Below are 19,630 nucleotides of genomic sequence, written 5' to 3'. Positions count from 1 at the left end.
GACACCTTCTCCAGTCCAGCAACTATTCATGCATTCCTTCCATCACTCATTCAAACCTTGCCTGAAACCTGTTCAGGGCCAGAAGCTGGGGTGCCAGGCACTGGGGAGCAGAGACAAGTCACATCCAGGCTCTGCTTTTAAGAGCTTTCCCGAGGAGTGAGAGCTTTTCTGAGCAGGGATTAAAGCCCATTACATTCCCCTCCCCAGCACCAACCAGAAAAACGGAAAGTTCCGGTCTCTTCCTGCTGTGCTGATGTTCCACGTTACTAGATGCTGTTCAGGGCAGGTGGTATAGGTCCTGCTAATTCTGCTAACAGGAGATGGGCACAACCGTAGCTTGTCTTGCAGAGGTTGAGGAAGGAGGGAGATGCTGGTTTCAGAACCTTCAGGAAGCAGAGGGGAGCAGAGGGAGCTGAGGGGGGCACCTCCGATGGCAGCCAGAGCAGCTCAGCCCACTCCTCTTCCCAATCCACCTTTGCTGGGACACATGGGGTCATTTCTAGGGACTCAGGGAGCCCCATAGCTTGGTTTTCAGACCCTTCCAAGACCTAGATCAGCTGTGCTAGGAAAAACCTCCCAGCCTCCCCCAGAGCCTGCCCAGGCCTGGCTGTATGTCCCACCCAGATCCTCCAATCCCACTGAAGACCCCTCATCACCCCACCACGAGGGACAGCACTCACCCCAAGAGGGAGCCAGCCTGGGCCCCGCAGTAGAGTTGTAGAAGTTCCAGGGAGCCTAGAGATGGCTTCCCTTCCTCGAAGGAGCTGGAGCACCAAATGGACACCAGTATTCCCCGCTGGGACAGAGTTGGGCAGGGAGGCCTGGGCCCACGGGTGACAGGACAGCTCCTAGGTCAGGCCCAAAAGTGCCTTCTCCATCCCTGGGCCCCGCTGAGGGCTGAGATTAGAGCCGAGGAGGACTCCCAGCCACGTTCTGTGTCGTGGAGGGGACTGCAGACCCAGCTGGTCGGACACCCCTCCGTTTGGCCAGGCGGCAGTGCCTCAACCCTCCCAAGTCCAGAGGGACTCCGCTTTCTCTTGGTCAAAGCCGGTCACTCTGTCAGCAAACCCTCCCTGCCCCTCCTGGTGCCCAGTGCTGGGGTCTCTGCCCTTGAGCAGCGCACAGCCCGAGGGCTGGCAGCTGCGAAGTTCACCTTGGCAGTGTGGGGAGCCCGTGTAGTGGGACCAGAGATGGTCTTACAGGACGGTAGACATTCTCTGATGATAAAGAGGAGTGCATCCCAGATGGAACAGCATGTGCACAAGGCAGGCTGGCCGTGGTCCCTCCAAGTCCGCACCACACCCTTCAGCCCCTTCCACAGGAATCACCCCTGGTGAGTGTGTAATTGCACTTTGTGCCAGGAAACCTGGAGAGGCAGAAAGTAGGGCAGCTGGGTCATTTTGGTCTGCTGCCCCATGTATACAGTGGCGCTCCATTAATGTAGGGTGATCCATGCTGGACCCAGCCTGTCCAGGAGACTGGGTTGGGGCTTCTCACCTTCATGTCCATGCAGGGGTGGAGCTGCCTCCGTGCCCACCCTCAATCAGTGGGTGGTCCCCAGGAGCTGTGCACACACACACACACACACACACACGCCTCCACATGCAGCCTATCCAGAGCAGAGCTGTGCCAGGACCCAGGGCTGCAGCCAAGCCACAAGCCCAGCCCCACCCTGCAGCGTGGTTCCTCTGGGTCATCTCTCCCCGTGAGAGTTTATTATAGAGTCTCATAGATTCAGCTTCTCAAGAAAGATAGACTGTCAGGCTAAATACCTGTGGGGCAGGGACCCGGCTGAGTTGGGTATCATCATAGCTGGCAGCTCAGCAGAAACAATGGGAACACTGAGAAGGGTCCCACGGGGTGGAAATCGGGAGGTCCAGGAGCATGGGCCCGTGTACCCGAACAGGCCTGTCCTTCCTGCCTCACGGTCTTGGACATGTGTGTCACCTCTCATCACCTGTGGGCCTCGCTGAGACCCATTCCAGGGGTCCAGAGGCTGTGCCAGGCTCTGGGGATTCAGAGAATGATCCGTGGCATCTCTGCCCCACCAAAGCTCGCAGTCTAATGGGAGGCAGAATTCAGCAGGCAAAAATTACACACGGAGGAGGGAGGGATTGGCGGGGTAAGAGCTAAACCAGGGCAGACAGCAGGCAGTCCAGAGGGGATGGGACTGGGGATGTCAGGAGAGACCACCTGTGGACCCTTCCGGGGCCGAGGCTGGGTGCCTCCTTCACAGACCAGTGCACGCCAAGGGCCCCACTGGCCAGTGTGATGGGCACCCGCTTCTCACGGGTGGCTGTGGTTTCTCCACAGATGTGATGCCCGTGCCAGCCCGGGCACTTTAAAGCAGACCTGACCTCCGACTCTGTGCCAGGGCCTTATCACCTGAAGGCGAGCCCCACTTTCTTCTCTTTTGCTTATTTCCTGCTTTTCCTAGAATGATCATGGTGATTACTTGATGATGATTAAAAGGCCATCAGCAGTATGAAAAACTGAAATGACTACCAGAAATGACACCTCTCCTGAAATGACAGGATGTGGTGTATTGCCCCAGACTTGACCCTGGCCAGGCCCGGCAGAGGGGTGAGACCCAGAGGCAAACAGCCACGGAGAGATACCCCCTCCCGGGAGATGAAGAGGACACGAGTGGGGCTGAGGTGGGTCGCCACCCCCTCCAAACATGCACACAGGGGCACACAGGACCACAAGTCCCCTTTCCTCACTTCAGGTTCTCTTGGCTGCAAATCCTCCTCTGCGGTGTGATTCAGTGCCTGGAGCTGCCCTTAGCCCCTGGCATCTGGAGTTTCCATTTCATTTCTCTCTTTACCTGGGTAACTGAACTGCTGGCACTCCAGCTCCAGTGCACTAATTCTTGCAAATCCTTTAAAAGTATTGATTGATTTTCTGGAACTGCAGCTCTCAGAATTCTGGGGAAGTCCTAGCTGTTGCTAAAGCAGGTAGGGGAGGGCTGTGTTTCCCCCTCTCTTGCCCGCCCACTTCGTCCTCCCCAGCTCCTCCCAACCCGTGTCCCTTTCTGAGGCAGGTGGCTGACTTTCCCAAAGCCCTGTCAGGCTGGGATTAAGTCTCCAGGCAGCTGGGAACAGAGCGAGTTTCTGGGGGACAGAGCACATGAGAATTTAGGCTTCAGGGTTGTATCTGGCCGTTGGGTTATCTGAGACCCCGTTTCTCATCTGGACCCTCATGGCCCTTCTATTTCCTGCCGGGTCTGCAGTGTTGGGTGCAGAAACCTTGGGGCCCTTCACGGGGCCTCTCCCCCAGCCAGGCCCTCAGCTCACCCCCCTCAAACAGCTGCTTCACCCAGGCTTCCCAGGCACCCAGGTGGAAGGCAGGGCAGCCAGGGCCTCTGGATGGAAAGAGGACAGGGAATGGTGGTGTAGCCCATCAGGGGTGCAGAGACCAGGCCCTCTGGGAATGTAGGGCAGTGAAGGAGGGAGGCAGGGGGCCCTGTGCACAGGAATGGGGGGCCGTGAGTGCTCTCCACTTGCACACCAGATGAGGAGCAGGTGTCACCCATCTGCACGTCCAGGCTCAGCACCTGGAACCATCCTCTCTGCCAGGGGGCTGGGCTGTGTTGGGAGGTGTGGTAGCTGCCACCAGCCCCCAGGTGCCTCAGGTGAGCTCTGTCCATTCAGTCTACGTCTTTACTCAAATCCTCTGGCAGAGGCTGGCTGCAGAGTCTCGTTTATATTTGGAAATCTGACATCTTGCCCCTAGAATAGTGAAAGGTAAAACAGAAAACTGTAAAATGGGACCAGAGCTAAAGACAGAGGTCAGGTCAGTAGCTCCTCCACATAGAAGGGCCTCTGCACCTACAGCCTGGGAGAGGTGCTTGGGCACCCATCCAAGCAAGGGGCTCATCCACAGATTCAGAAAGGAGGAGGCAGCAACCCGCACCTGGGCTGCAAATGCCAGGCCCCAGGCCCAGCCTGGTGGGTGACCCTGGGGCACTGAAGGCAGGGACAGCACTCAGAAACTCCTCCCCTCGGCCCCAGTCCCACGTAGACACTCCCCATCCTGAGTTCCTGCTTCCTGTCAGAGCTCAGAGCCCTCGTCCTCTGACCTCCGCGCTCGAGGCCCAGCCTCATCCTCACCGCTCACTGCCCAGCAGCAGCGGCGGCTCAGGGCGGCTCTCGCTGTCTCCTGGTGGGATTTGCAGTGCCCGGTGAACCCCAGGTGACCCGGATCTTTTTTTTTCATTTCCCTAATGCAGCTTATGAAGCCTGTTGTGGTGACCCTGCCTGTGCTCCAGCCTCAGACTTGCCTGCCCGCCCCCACCTCCAGCCCTAATTCAATTGCCAACTGCCCCGGCAGTGTGCTTCTGCAACAGTTCCGGGCTCTGGGCCTTTGCACAGGCAGGTCCTAATAAGAATTCCCTGTGAACAAATCCCAATCACCTCCGAGACCAGGCCAAGCCCCCACCCAGGGGGGCCCCCCTCATTCACTTGCACCCTGTGCCCCCAGCATCTCAGGCAGGCTCTGCTGCCAGGAGTGTTGATCGGGCTGCATGTGATACAGTGTAGCGTGAACGCATTCATGTATCTGTACCATGGAGGGTCCTGGGATGCCAACCACAGACCACAGCTCTGACAGCATTAAGCAGAACAGGTATTTCTCTGAGGCTGGGAATTGGGCTGGAGTTCAGGGAGCACAGGCAGATCCGCCACAGGGATGGTCTGCTGGAGACCCTACACTGGCATCAGCTCCCCATGGATGCTCAGGTGCCACTGGGCCACCAACTCCACCAGTTCACCACACCGTCATTGTCATCACCAGCTGGCACTAGCTGGAGTGTCAAAGTCCAGGGCATGAGCATCGGACCAACCAAGCCTAGCCTCATGGCCGCATGCCAGCTGCCATGGAGCCACGTCTGCTCAACTCCCACAGTGACAGGGCCCAGTTCCCCTCCCACCTTAGGGTTCTCCCCAGTAGAAAGGGGGTTCCAGTGCCAAGCAACCCAAATCACCTATGTCCACTGCAGCATCTATCTCCCCCATCAGACTGAGCTCCTTGTGGAGGGAAGCTCGTTTCATCTCCATAGCCCAGGGCCCAGCACAGAATAGGTCCTCAGTACCTGTGCATTAGACCATGAGCTCGTAAGTTAAGAATACTGCTCGTCCTCATGTGATTTGGTTCTCCATGGTGACACAGCTGGCTGTCCCCCGACACCCTCTGTGCTTCCTGGCCATCCCACCCAACCCCTCCCTCCCCAGGTCCCCATCTCTCCCTCTTCAGAAGGCCTTCAGCGCCACTGCAGACTGTTACATAACTCCCGTCCAGCTTCTCACTGTGAGCACCTGTGTCTCCACTGAGCTGCCCTCTGCCCCGGGACCAGGACTCTCATGCTCACCTGTCACCCCTCCCTCCTCTTCAGCCCCCACCCCCACCCCAGCTTTCAGCCCAGGGCCGATACCTTGGAGACACCTGACAAATGTGCTTTGGCTGGTTGACTGTGCCTGAGAAGTTCAGAGGAGGGGCATCAGACTGGGAATAGCAGAGAGGCAGTCTAGTAGATGGGAGCACCTGATGGTGTGTGCACAGGACCAGGGGGCAGGAGGAATGTGTGAGGGGGCAGCCTGCATATGTGGGGTGCAACCACTCACGGTTGATTCTGAGCACAAGAGACAAACCTGACTCTCTCAACCTCTCATATAAAATCCCCCAATGGCCCACAGCCTCCTGTGGGATAAAGACCACTGTGGGTTTGTTTCTTTCACAGTCTGGGCCTGCCCCTCACTCCACATGCTCAAACACCCACATATGTTCGTACACATACATACATGCATACATGTGTGTTCATACACACATCACATGTTCACATACACCATGCATTCATGCCCATATACTTATACACACCACACACTCAGACAACACACATAAAATCCGTGAGGGCCACACCTTGTCCCTCCAGCCCAGCTGGGGAGCTCCTGCTTACCCTTCCAACATTCTCTTAACAACCCCGCCCCCACCCCCAGGGAAGCCTCCCTATGCTCCACCGCACAGAGCCAGCCATCCCTCCTCTGTGCCTCCTTGCCCAGTGCTTGCCACACTAAAACTCCTCTCACTTGGCATCACAGTCATCTGGTGTGTCCCCTGTTAAACTGTGAGCATCTCAGGTCTGCAGACATGTCCATTCACATGTGACTCTAGGACCTGGCCCAGTGCCCAACCCACAGGAGACAAACAACACTTGTTTAATGAATAAACAAATTGGCCAAACTACACAAGGCATCTGAAGTTTTGAGTCTGCTTCAGGAAGGGAATGTCCATTCCTCAGCCTCATTCAGCTGTGGACTTAGTTGCTTGCTCCAGGACAGCCCCAAGCTCTCCATAGACCTCTGGCTTTCTGCCTATGCACTTAGAGCTCTCCAAGGTGCTGAACTTGGTTCTCTCTCTTGACCCCAACTATCTGTCTTGGTCTCTTGACCCTAGTCCCTCCAGCCAAGAACCACCCACACCCCTGCCACCCTAGCTTCCAAGAATTTACCTTCCAATGGAAAAGAAGCAATGTCTCTAAATATACTATAGGCAGTACATAGTTTCATGGGGGCACAGAGCATCATGAGAGTATTATGAGAGGCAGGAATGAGTGCCCACTCCTGGCCCCAGACAGCAGATTCCCTGGGACCAGACACACCCTCTGGCCAAGGTCCTTAGACTGGTGCTGGGATCCTAACAGTCTTGCACCTGTTTTCCCTCATCTCTTCCCAAACAAAAGACCATTCCCTTTGGTCTGTTTTGAAGCTGCTGTCGGTCTTTCCCAAGGGGGCCCTTTAGGGCCCTACAAAGCCACTGGAGCTGGACAGAATGGACACTGCCTCTCCAAAGAGGATGTAGACAATGAATTAGCAACCATAGATTACCATACAAATTGTGGCTCATAACTGTTGTTAACACTGGTGTCTCCTGAAGTTACAGGGGGCTTGATTTTGCATTCTTTCTTTGCACCAAGTTTCATGCAAGTGTGACGTTTCAGATGATTCTGTTGGATCTTGTTCTGGAGAAGTTATTCTTACCACCAAGAGTGTGTCTGCATCTGGTCGTAACTCACCCTGAATTCCAAATCAGAGAGGAACTTTTTGTGCAAAACATGGTGCCAGGTGCACCAGGGGCCAGAAAGACAAACCATCCAGAATCAGAACCTAAAAAGAAGGCAGACAGACAGACATTCCTCTGAAATCGGGCAGCCAGGGAGCTCTACTGCAATTGAGACACCAACAAGGTCTCAAGGGACCACAGGAGAGGTCTGGGGTGGGGACTGGTAAGAATTCTTATAGGATGGGATTCAAGCTGAGGCTTAAGGGATGGATGGGGCCCTAAGAAACAAGTGTTAGTGAAGACTTGGCCAAAGGAGCAGAAAAATAAACAACCCAAATGAAGAAACAGGACATACTGGGCATGAGCTTGGAGAAAGGATTGGGGGGCATGTGGAGACAGGAAGAGAAGCTATGGATGAAGGTAAGAATAGTCATAGAAGTCTCTTGGAGCCAAAGGTGAGGAGTTTAGAAATAGGGGTTCAGGCATTCCTTGACTAGATGGGCCTCTAGATGAGAAAGAGCCCTTATATCAGGTCACAGGGAGTCATGCTGATTCTGTGGCTTAATTTAGATCTCCCCCATCATGCTGCCCCCAAACCTAGGCTGGCAGCTGCCTCTGGTTAGTCCCTGGACTTAGGAGGCAGGAGCACAAAGCAGGAGGAAGAGAGGGGATATTTCTGTTTTATGAGGGTTTCAAAATTTTTAAAGAAAATCTTAACCAACTTTTATACCATCTTGGAGGGCATGAGAATATTCAAACCAGAAAGTCATCTTCGGTTCTGCCCAGCAAATGCATATCAAGCACCCACTTGTGTGTGGCCATGAGCTAGGGGCTGTAGGGACATAAAGGGCCTTCAGTGACAAATATCACTGCTTGAGAAATAAGTCTGCCACCCAGCACTGGACAACTTGGAAAAGGCAGGCTGGTGAGAGGTGGTGACTGCTCTTAGGTCTTCTGTTCCCTTGCAGATACATGGCAGGAGTTTCCATGTGGACCACAGGACAATCAGGAGGTCTCCTCGCTGAGAGTCTAGACTAGATGAGAAGTCTGAGCCATGCACGCCTCCCTTCTCCAGAGGAGCCCACCCCGGGAGGGTTTGCCCATGTGGGGCCACGGGGCTGGGGCTGCTGCGACTTCCCAGTCAAGGACCTACCCCTCTGACTCCGGCTGGGCGTACAGTCCACAGCTGATCTATTCTGTCCTACCTGGAAGCTAGAGCCCAGCTGGCCCTCAGGGTTGATTCTGAGCTCAGTTCTTTGGAAAAGGAGAAAGGGAGACGTGCATATCTGATCTGTTGGGGAGTGGGGGAGGGGGGAGAGCAGCAAGAGGCTTGGGAGCCAGTGGTGGCCTGGCTGAGCAGCAGCAGCAAGAGGCTGTGTTTGGGTAAAGCCACCAATTTGTCCCCCCAGTGTCTGCACGTGTCAGGCTCCTCCGTTCCTGGATGAATTATCCTCTGAGCCTGCATGACACAATCTTCGCTGGGCTTTCTCAGTATATTTCACAACTGCTCTGAGTTTATAATTTTTTCAGGTCCTTTATCAAACATGTGTCATAAATACCAATGGAAATAGGAGCATTTATCACCACTCTGGGCTCTTACTTGAGCTCTGAGAAAAATTATTTGGTCGCACAACTTTTCTCGGGGCTCTGATTTAATGGACTTCTCAGCTGCAAAGCCCCTGAAATTCGTTGCCTTTTAATATTTGACATCTCTTCCTCTTTATTACCACCTCAGACAGCCCTTCTCGTCCAGCTGGAACAAGCCCATTAGTCTCTGACAAATAACTTATGTCGTTTGGTGAGAAATATGCAGAAATTTGACTGCAACCTTATCTCCGGTCTTGGGTCTGTTTGTGGCTTCACTGGCCTCTAAGTAAAGCATCCAACCCCAGGCAGACCCTCCCCAGTGGCCCCTTTCCTTCTGATGATACTTGCTGCTGGGTCCATAGAGCTAGTGCACCCTAACCACTCATAACGGGGTTTGAGACAGGGCACTTAAGGATGTCTATAACTGGGTGTTAAGAACTGGCCTCCAAGCAACACTATTCACAATAGCCAAAAGGTGGAAGCAGTCCAAGTGTGCATGGACAAATGACTGGACAAACAATACAATGCAGTATTATTCAGGCTTAGAAGAGAAAAAAAATCTGACACGTGCTACAACATGGGTGAACCTTGAGGACATTATGCTAAGTGAAATAAGCCAGGCACAAAAAGACAAATACTGTGTGATGCTACTAATATGAGATAACTAGAGTAATCATATTCATAGAGACAGAAAGTAGAATGGTAGCTCACTGCCAGGAGCTGCGGGAAGAGGGGAATGGGAAGTTGCTTGATGGGGTATAGAGTTTCCGGTTTGCAAGATGATGTGTTCTAGAGACTGATTGCACAACAGTGTAAATGTACTTAATACTACTGAACTGTACAGTTTTGAATGGTTAACATGGTAAATTTTGCACAGCTTTTTTTTTAATTAGCTTCAAACCAAACTAGCAAAGAAGAAAGTTCTCTGAGCACTTAACTCCCATCATTTATTCATGCTTTCTTTATCAGTTAGCTTTTACTGCATAACAAGCAATTCTAAGATTTAGTGGCTTAAACAACAACCATTCAGATTATGACTCTGGTTTGCAGTTGGGTTGGTCTCAGCTGATCTGGGTTGGGCTCAGCTGACAATGGCAGGGCTGGCTGGCATAAATGGCCCCTTGGGGACAGCTCATCTATGCTCCACATGCTCTCTCACCCTCCAACGGACTAGCCTAGGCTTGTTCATATAGTAGCGGTGGCAGGGGCCCCAAGAGAATGGGCAAAAGCAGGCAAAGCTTCTTGAGGCCATGGCTCACACCCCCAGAATGTCTCTGACCACATTCTATGGTCCAAAGCAAGTCACAAGGCCAGTCAAGATTCAAAGGGTGGGGAAATGAACTCCACACTTTTAAGCAGGGGGCTGCAAAGAATTTTTGCAGTCTTCCATACCGGCTATACATATGCCAGACCCTGTGCTAAGTGTTGAAGATATATATAAAAAACCATCTAGTGCAGGAGACATACATGTAAATAAATAATCATAACACAGTATGCTCTAAAGAAGTAAGCCAGGATGCTATAGGAGCATGTGAGGAAGACGGAGGGCAGGGGGATTATGTAAAAGAGGCCGGGCAATGTAAAAGAGTGTTAAGTACGCTTACAGGGAGCCAGGGAGAAGGCCTAGTGAGGGAGCAGGCCTATGCTTTCTGCCAGGTGGTCCCAGCTGCAGAGAGCTCCCCACTGAAGAGCAAGGTCCCAGGCCTGGGGCAGCCATTGTGTGGGTGAGGCAAAGGGTGGGAGTCCCAAAGGCACAGGTGGCCACCCCACTCAAAGCCAGGGAGACCAGCGACAATCCCCTGATGCTGAGGTCACTCCCCCACAAGCCTGAGGCAGCCATATCTGTGGGCACCGGGTGCTGCTGGAGTCCCCTCTGAAGACCGAGCCCCTGCCAGGGCTGCCCAAGGCCTGCACAACGCCCATCCTGGGCACTGGTGTGACAGCCTGGCAGGCTTCCCCAGAGCCTCCAGTCCTTGAGCCCCTCACACACAAAGGGGTTGCCCTTTGACAAGACAGGAGTGGGCAGGAAGGCAGCTTGTGCCCGGAGTCGGTGCTGGCTTCCTCCCGTGGATCCTGAGTAGGGATGTCCCGAGATGCTGAAATGCCGTCACTCCACTGGGCACTTAGCCAGCAGCAGTAAGCACATACTCACTGATCAATACTTAGAATGCACTCGGGGCCCTGCTGTGAGAAGGAATCCCCTGGTGAGCACTTTCATAAATTGAAAAATTCTTCTGAAACTGAGTAATCCTGCCCAGCTATTAAATCCAGATTTCCACCAAGTAGAGTAGAGAGCGCCCACATTTACAGCAATGACCTAGCTCTCCAAGCACGTTCCAGATCCTGCCCAGAATTCCCAGGGCAGGAGGCATTGCTGCCGAGGCCCCAGGCCATTACTGGGACCTTAGTTTGAAGTCAAATCTTCCAAACCAGTCAGAATGAGGTGGGCCTGGAAGGAGTGGCATTTTATCTACCTCTGTGTTCTCCTGGCCCCTGAGCGTGGCTAACTGAGCAGGCATGTGGGGCTGCAGCTGTCACTCACTGCAGTGTGGCAATAGAGCAGGTGCCCCTTGGTGCATGAGGACACTGAGCACTGAAAGTGGAACAGCCTGCCCAGGGTCACATAGCCAGTTAGTGGCAAAGCTGGAGTGAGAACCAGGACCCACATCTTTGTCATTCCAGCCCAGAATCTTTTCCCCATACACAACTTCCCTCAGAAAGGTGACATCACCCACCTGGCTCGTGCTTTCAGAAGGAATTCGGTTGGTGGCTCTTTTTGGAGCTGATGTGTGAGCCTAGCAGTTCAGCCTTAACCCAGCCCAACTCTGCAAGCTCTCCCTGAGCCAAGCCTCTGGCCAGGCCTTGTGCTTCTGCTGCAGGTCGCCACTGCCTCACCCAGCCCAGGGCCCAGCACCGCCTCCTGCACCTCTCTCCACAGGCCCTGGCCCTAACCCAAAGCTGAAGTCATCCCCTGCTCCCTTCCCAGTGTCCCTCCAGAAACCGGGAATGTTCCCCATACCCACACCCCACCAAGTTACCTCCAGCACTACAGACCATAGCACCTGTAGCCTAAATACTTGTCTTCCTCTGCCCTTTCTGTTCCTGTCTTAGTTCAGGCCTTTGTCATCTCTCACTTGGATTATGAAGCAATTAGCCGCTGCCACCAATAACATCGAGCCTGCCACCTGTTGAGCACTCACTATTGGCCAGGCCCACGATTGACAGCTTACCTTGGACTAATTCATTTAACCTTCAGCAAAAGAAACAGGCTTCAGGGATGATAGATTAACTTCCCCAAGGTCACGTGGCTGCTGGACGCCGCATTCAGGACCTGCCTCGGGTGTGGCTCTGAGGCCGGCTCTCTGCACGGTGTTTGCTGCCTCCCGGCTGCCATTACTCCCTAGCCAGCCTTCCATGTGGCTGCCAGAGTTCTTTGTCTGAAACCCACGTCCAAGCTGGTCACTGCGCCACACAGAGCCACGGCGACTCCTTGGTGCCCACAGGGTTAAGCTCAAGCCCCCTGGCAAGGCTCTTGACATCTGACCTCAGTCAGCCTGTCCACTGCATCCCTTTGTTCCCTGTATCTGCCCCACAGGGGTGCTCCACGCCCCACACCTGGTGCTTTGTGCCCTGCTGGTCTCCCCTGCTCCAGGCCTGAGCACACCCATGGGGATCCTTCTTAAGGCTCACCCCCACCCCTGCAGGTGCCCTGCTGTGACTCCAGCTCAGCCTGGTGTGCAGTTGGTAGTGGGTCAGCAGTTCAGCATTGCCCACACACCTCAGTACCCCCATGTGGGGTGTGCTCCTGGCCCCCCACCTCATGTCCTTCCTTGGTCCTCAGCAGAGCCAAGCCTGGTGATCCTCTCGAAAAAGGGCCCACCTGACCTCAAAGTCCACAAGCCCTTGCCCACCCATGAACCTGAGCACCTGATATTCACCAGGCTCCAAAAACAGAGCAGGAACCTCTATCTCCATTTTACAGATGTGGAAACAGAGGCTGGGGTGCAGGGGCTTGTCCACAAACAGGTGTCAGAGGCAGAGCTGGGCTCAGCAGGGCATCTTGGCAGGCAGCTGATGCTGGCCTGTGTGGACAGAGGTGACTAACTGGCCGAGCTGGAGGGTCCTTCCAGAATAGAAGCCAGGGTTCAGCACAGGCCTAGAGGGCTCAGAGTGATGGTGGAGGGCCTCAAGGGTGCCGCTCAATTCTACAGACATCTCCCTCCCATTCACCTGCCCGAGGACAGAACCCTGCCTGACAGTGGGTCACTCTGACCCAAGAATCTGGGCCTCTGATGTGCAGCTACCGGCAATGCTAAGGGCAGGTTCTGTCCAGTGGGCCCAGAGGGCAGGCAGGCCAGGCAAGGCTGGTGGGAGTACTGGTCATCTGAAGGCCTTAACTTTTGCAAACGAATGAGTTTATATAAACTAAGCAGTTGCTGTCAGATTCTCCTCCCCACTTCTGAGCCTTGAGGTGGGTCTGGGAGAAGCTTCTGACATCCCCAGGTTCAGAGCCCACAGGCGTGAGGCTCTCTCTGGGCCAGCCCCGGGGGCCAAGACACCGGGCAAAGGTAGGTGTGCATCAGGGTGGGAAGCCCCCAGACGCCACGCACTGGGACCTGCTGGGCTGCAAGCCAGGCTGTTCATGCTGGAGCCCCAAGAGAGGGTGGGACCCTGAGAGAATGACCCAGGGAATGGGAGGAAGTGCAGACAGCCCCTGCCTGTTGCCTGCTTCCCAAAACGGTCCTGGAAGTGTGCCATGGAAGCACGTGCTCCCCGGCCCCCACTTCACCCCTCCGAAATCAGTGTCCCTCCCCACGAAACTCACGCTCCCACCATGGTGATGAGTGGCTAACATAAGGGACGCTGTTTTTGCAGGTTTTGTGGTTTTTATTCCTTTGAACCATATCCAGCCCATCTTACATCACAATGCCATGCTTTACTTGGTATCCAATACATCGGCACTCATTGGCATTTGGAGAACTTGTCCGTAGTTACTTAACGGTTTTGAGTTGTCTGTGACAATGTATTCTCTATGTTTCTGACTGTCAGTATGGGAACCTTTTCTCCCAGCCGTTCAATTTCTGGGTTTGATTTTTTTTTTTAATCTGTTTATTTGCTTTTGGAAGTCGTTGGTCCTTCGGTCACGTAGTCCCTCCCAGTTGCTGCTTGTTTACGCATTATGTCTGTGACTCCTTCTGACTGTCAGTGTTGAGCCAGTCTTGCCAAGAAACAGTATCAAGTATTTTCCTATTTCTCTACTTCTTGAAAAAAAAATTTTAATTAAAAAAAAAAACCTCTTAATGGGAACCTGGCCCTGTCTGTCTTCTCTGTTCTGCAGAAATGTTGAAGGAATTGAACCAGCAGCGCAGAGCGAAAGCGTTTACAGACCTGAAAATTGTTGTTGAAGGCAGAGAGTTTGAAGTCCACCAAAATGTTCTAGCTTCCTGCAGCTTGTATTTCAAGGACCTGATTCAAAGGTTTGCCTTCCTTCCAGCTGTGGTCGGGTCTGTTCCTTTGTAGGACGCTTTTGTGTCGCTTTTCTCCTCCCCTCTCTTACAGGTTCCTGAAGCGTGACTCCCTGTCACAGAGCCAGTAGCCATCTCTCCTTCTCCTCCCCCTCCCGAGTGCCCTCTCACACACAGCCGCAGGGCAGCCCCTGCCCCCAGCCTGCCCCACACAGCTTTGCTGCTCACCAGGGGCCTCTGCCAGCAGTAGACAACACCCCTGCCTTACCCCGAGGATTCCAAGTTCTCAGTGACTCGCAAGCCCTCCCTGAGATTAGGAGGACTGTAGACTCCACTTTAAGGGACCACTGCACACTGCCCCCACTGGGCCAGCACAGGGTCCCCGGCGCCATCATCACTGCTGGCGATGGTGAACTTAACACCAGGAAAGCACGGTGGCTAGACTGTCCCCCGCTGATGAGAATGAGGCCCCCAAGGGGCCTCTTTTCCACAGGCTGAGTCAGGGAGAAGAGGCTCGTAGCCAAAGGCTCGTTCACTCTGCATGCCTTGATACTGTGCACTGAGCCTAAACCGGCGCTGTCTGAGCACAGACCAGGCGTGTCCTAAACACGGTCTCTCTCAGCCTTTGCTCCCTTCCCCTCTGCCCAGGCTATTTCTACCTGAATAAGTCTCAATGGTGCATGAGCATCTTTTTTTCATTATGTTGATTTTTAAAATCTGTCTGCTTCATACCCTCGCCAAGAAGTCAGGGGCCACCTCCTACTCCTTAGTGGGGGAGTGCAGTCAGGGCCCGGCCCAGGGTAACGCTCCTGTTTCTCTCACCCATCAGCAGATTAATGCCGCTGCTCATTTTGCCTTGCAGCCTCTCCGGGGCGGACGCTGAGCCGGGACTGTGCTCAGAGTGGGAGGACAGGACCTCTGCTTGCTTCCCAATGCTGTGTTTGGACTTGCCAACTAACCCCAGAGTGACTGTGTTTTGTTTCAGGATGGCACACTGGCTGGCATCTCCTTTCCAACCCATTGTGTCCTTTCACTTAGAGCTGAGCTGCCCGGCGTGCAAGCCCCACCCAGCCACGCTGGCCGCAGCCATGCAGGAAGGGGCAGGCTCTTTGTGACTTCCAGTCTGAAGGACAGCTGGGGTCTCCTGCCCCAGCGCTTGGGATCTCTCTGTCCGAGCATAGGGGTCAGGCGCATGAGCTCTGGGGTGAAGGGGAATGTCCAGTGGCTCCTTCAGGCCAAGGGAGGTCTCTATGCTGCCACTCTTGGCAAATTCTGGAACTATCAGAGGCCAGCACCTGGCCACTGGAGTGCAAATGTGGCATCCGACAGCCTTGGTCCCCGTTCCAGACTAGCGGGTGAGCATAGAGAAGGCAGCATATAGGGGCAGGTTGGTGCTGAGTGACGGCCCCACCCAGGGCTGGAAAGATGTGGGCAAGAGGAGCATAGGAGCCCATTAGGGACCTTACAGGTAAAGCCAAACTCTTGCACACAACAGAGAAGACACCACTAGGTGGGAACCCAAAATAGTGAAGGTATCTTGGGCAGGCCAAGGAATAGATTGCCTGGAATGTTCTAGAATTTTTCCAGGCAAAACACGGATTTCCTAGAATGGGAATTTGGGGAACAAAAACAACCATGAGCCATGAGGACAAGGAGATAGCCTTCCAAGAGATGGGTGAGAACTGGGGTGGAATGGGTAGTGGGGCCGTGGGCTTGGTCTGAGGATGTGGGGCAGTCAGGTGAAGTGGAGAGGGGATGAAGGTGGGAGAGCTGCAGAAGATGCCTCGGTGACCCTAACTAGAAATGATGGGTGCTGGCTAAGAGGTAGTCACTTGAGAAAAGAGGGTGCCCCTTGGGAACTAGGAGACCTGAGTTATGCACCTGACTCTGCCACTCATCCTGTGACCCCAGGCAAGTCCCTTCCTCTCGCTCAGGCCTTCAGTTTTCTCATCTGTAAAACAGGAAGTTGGTTCAAATGATGTCCAGGTTTCCTTCCAGCTCTGACATTCCAGAGTGACAAAGGGATGGGCAGAGCCACCCCTGGAGAGGCTTCCCAAGGGCAAATACCCAGGCAGGAAAAGGGTGCGGTCACAGAGAGGGAGGCAGGTCCTGGGCCGGAGTCAGGAGAGCTGGGGGAAGATGAATGTTTGTGGCAGCCCGCGGGCCACCCAAGCAGAGCCACTGGTGGGCAGCCTGGATGGAGCTGAGCCAGGAGGGGTCTGAGGTCTGAGAGACAGGGCTGGGCCTTCAGTGTACGTGAGGGTCACGCTGGGAGTGGGGAAGCCACGTCAGAGCCAGAGGTGCCCTTGTGGCTGAAGATCACAGTGTGGATTTACAGCCATTTTAAGCTTTACTTCCCTTGTCCTGACCATGGGCACGTGTCGCCATTTTGCCAATAGCTCCAACAGATTCTTTCTTGGGGAGGAGAGCAGACTCTCTACAGCAAGGTGGTTTCCTTTCTGGCCACGTCAAACCCTTGAGAAGATCATATTCTCAGTGGTCAGAGCACAGTCTCCTGTCATTTCAGTCTCCTGGGGTCTGTGGCTCTGCAGACTTCAAGCGCGGCAGCCGCACAGATGTGGTCCCCACGCCCAGCAAGCCCTGTGCAGGGTCTTCCCTCTCAGGCAGCTGCTCAGATTACACAGAGGGAGTAGCGACCATCTGTGGACACGCTGTCCCAGTCCTAATCTTCCTGAGGGCCTAGGTGAGTGCTGTCAGGCAGGTACCTACCTCTGCTGTCCCAGGAGCCCCAGGCCTGGAGACTCAAGCTAGACTCCTCCCCACCTCCAGCCTGGGACAGGTGACACGTTCAGCACTCCAGCCCCAGTGAGGACACGGCCCCAGCACCCAGCCCCACCCCCAGGTGGACACCCATCCTGGAAGCACAGGACAAACCTAGGGAAACCAGGTCATGCATGACTCTCCACTCAGCCAACAAGCAGGAGCCCCTCCTGGGTGCCAGTCTCGCACAAATCGCCAGATGAGATGGGGCTGTGCCGTCAGGGGGCCCACAGTCTGGTGGGGGCCTTGTAAAGAAGTGTGGCTGGCAGAGCAGACGAGTGCAGAAACAGAAAGCTCAGGGCTCACGGGCACAGCGCCTAACTCTCTGGGCAGTCCCTGAGAACTGACGGCTGGCGTGGGATTTGAACAAAGGATGGGATTCGGCAGGCAAAGCGGGAGAGCGCACCAGAGACAGGAGACAAGCAGGAGCAAGTGTCCCAGGATCACAGGGGGCTGAGGCGCTGCATGCGATGCCATGCTGCTGCCGTGCCCAGCACGGGGTGCAGAGAGAGAGAATGAGGCTGGTGCAGGAGGCTGGAGCTGAACCACAGAGCTTGGTATTCAGCCTGGGGTTGGCAGGTCAGATTTTGCTTCATGACGATGACAGACAGGGAGTGGGAGAGCCAGGTCTCCCTGTGTTCTCTCCTGACCAGCTCAGCTGCCCACCAGTCCCGTGACCAGGCTGATGTCCTGCCCAGAGCCCTCTTCTCCAGGCCACCCCCCTTAACCCGTGTGTGCTCTCTTCACATGTGTTCCTGCTTTTGGTGAAGTGGCAGCACCTTCTTTCCCTTAGTTTTCCCTTATTTCATTTCAAACTCTTGTCTCCTTCCTCTGACGAGGGCAAGACTCAGCCCACAAGGAGACTTGTAGAGATGTCTAATGTCATCCCAGAAATCCTCTCCCTAACCCTGAGAAGCAGGTGCCATTAATATCCCCATTTTACAGACGCAGACATTGAGACCCGGAGAATTTCAAGTGACCAGTAGATATGGCATTTGAACGAGGGCTGACTCCAAAGTTCGCACTCATCATGCATTTGCTAATCTGGGGAAGAACAAAAATGTAGTTTTTATTTGTGCACCGAGTCTGTAAGAAGGAAAGTGAAATCTCAGGGTTGATAGTGTGGACAGATATGCAAGCAAGAGAGATGCAGAGTTCGTGTGTGTATGTGTGTGTGTGTGTGTGTGTGTGTGTGTGTGTGCATATCTGCTGGAAACACCACTGCATCTGCCCAAGAGAAGACAGTCCCCACCTGATGTAGTAGCTGAGTCGCAGGCTCCACCCACATGCCCAGGAAGGGTGTATCCTCTGGAATGGGGAGGACTCGAGGGGGCCTGAGGGCCATGGGAAGAGCCCCCAGGCCGTCAGGAAGCTCAGGGCAAAGCCTGTGCTGAGCTGCCAGGCCTGCCTCACCATCCTTTTGTTGCCCCCCTCGGAGTCCTGTGACAATCCGGGTGAAAACCCCGCAGGAAAAGGAGCTGTGGCTTCATCTCTGGGTGACGTGAACCACGCCCCGCCTGCACCAGGCCGGAGGCAGATGCCCAGCAGGGTTGATGGATGAGAGGACAGTGGGCTGAGCCCCAGGCCAGGGAAGGAGGGAGGACATTTTGAACAGACTAGACCTAGTGGGGTCCTTGGGTTGCAGCCTCTCCAGAGTCACTTCTCAGCCCCACGAGCACGATCCAGATTTGCCCTAGACTTCCTTTTGGGCCCATGGAGGAAAAGTTCCTTTACTTATCCCCTGGGATCAAAGGGCCCCAGGGGACACGGAATTCACTCACCAGCTGGGCAGGTTGCAGGCCCTGTCAGAAAGGACAGGGGACCGTTCTTTAGAGTCCCCTCCCTGCCAGCATTTCTGAACATATTCCCCACACCTGGCTGTGGGAGAAAATGCTCAGCCCCAAAAGAGAGGCCCTCATTGCAGCAGATGGGACAGAGACCTGGCTTCTGCCTTCCAGCTCAAACCCAGATCTCACAAAGCTTGCTGGAGCCAATGACACATTTGAGTTACATCCTCTTCTCATATCAAATGAAAGTAGGTGTACAAATTGATTGTTCAAGGTGATGTTCACAAGCCTCTGGGCTTGTGTATAAGCTCTGGGCTCCTCACTCCATCTTCCTCTCCTGGGGAAGCTAAAAGGATCTCCATAGTCGAGTGGCACACATCCCGGACATAGGGGAGCCCCAGGGACTTTAACACAATGATCAAGCCGTCTGCCTTTCCCCTCCTTCCTTGCAAAGCTGGGCCTATCAGGTGGCACTCTGCTCCCTTTCCTGGTATAATAATGTGGCTAGAAGACCAGATAACAAAGGAGAGATTCACACACCTCGATGCTGGCAGAATGACGTGACTCAGACCCATCGCCAAGCTGCCATGGGTGGGCCCGCACCCATGTGAGCTGTGCAAGTCCTCAGGCCCAGAGGGTCTGGTGTGTGCCCGTGTCTGGGCCCTGGAGCTGATGACGTGCCATGCCTAAGCACCTCCACATGCGACAGAGTGGGAGTCACATTGGCAGGGCAGGCTCGCTCTCTGGAGCAGAACAGGGCAGCACCCACGTTCACCACCTGTTCCGTGATGCCGCCCGCCCACCTCTGCCCTGCCGTTCCCCCTCATTAGTGCACATCCAACTTGAAGGTTGAAGGTGCCTGCTCACTGAGGTGCATGAGGGTTGATGAGGGCTCCAGCCTGAAATCTGGAGAGGGCAGCTCTCAGCCCAGGTGAGCAGATAGCTAAGGCTGGG

The 19,630-nt window shown here is 54.4% G+C and overlaps 1 protein-coding gene across 7 annotated transcripts in view; it reads left to right on the top strand.

Annotated features, from left to right (window-relative positions):
* The window catches only part of KLHL29 (kelch like family member 29), a 296,154-nt gene that overhangs the window by 260,170 nt on the left and 16,354 nt on the right, over nucleotides 1-19,630 (top strand). For all 7 annotated transcript variants that reach the window (XM_073215972.1, XM_073215992.1, XM_073215989.1 and 4 more), the window contains one exon: nucleotides 13,982-14,120. In XM_073215972.1, the coding sequence (XP_073072073.1) occupies nucleotides 13,982-14,120 (139 nt within the window). The remainder of the gene's footprint in view (nucleotides 1-13,981; nucleotides 14,121-19,630) is intronic.

Source organism: Manis javanica, chromosome 1 (genome assembly GCF_040802235.1).
Source record: "Manis javanica isolate MJ-LG chromosome 1, MJ_LKY, whole genome shotgun sequence".
Lineage (NCBI taxonomy): Eukaryota > Metazoa > Chordata > Mammalia > Pholidota > Manidae > Manis > Manis javanica.
This window is presented reverse-complemented; position numbering and strand designations above follow the sequence as displayed.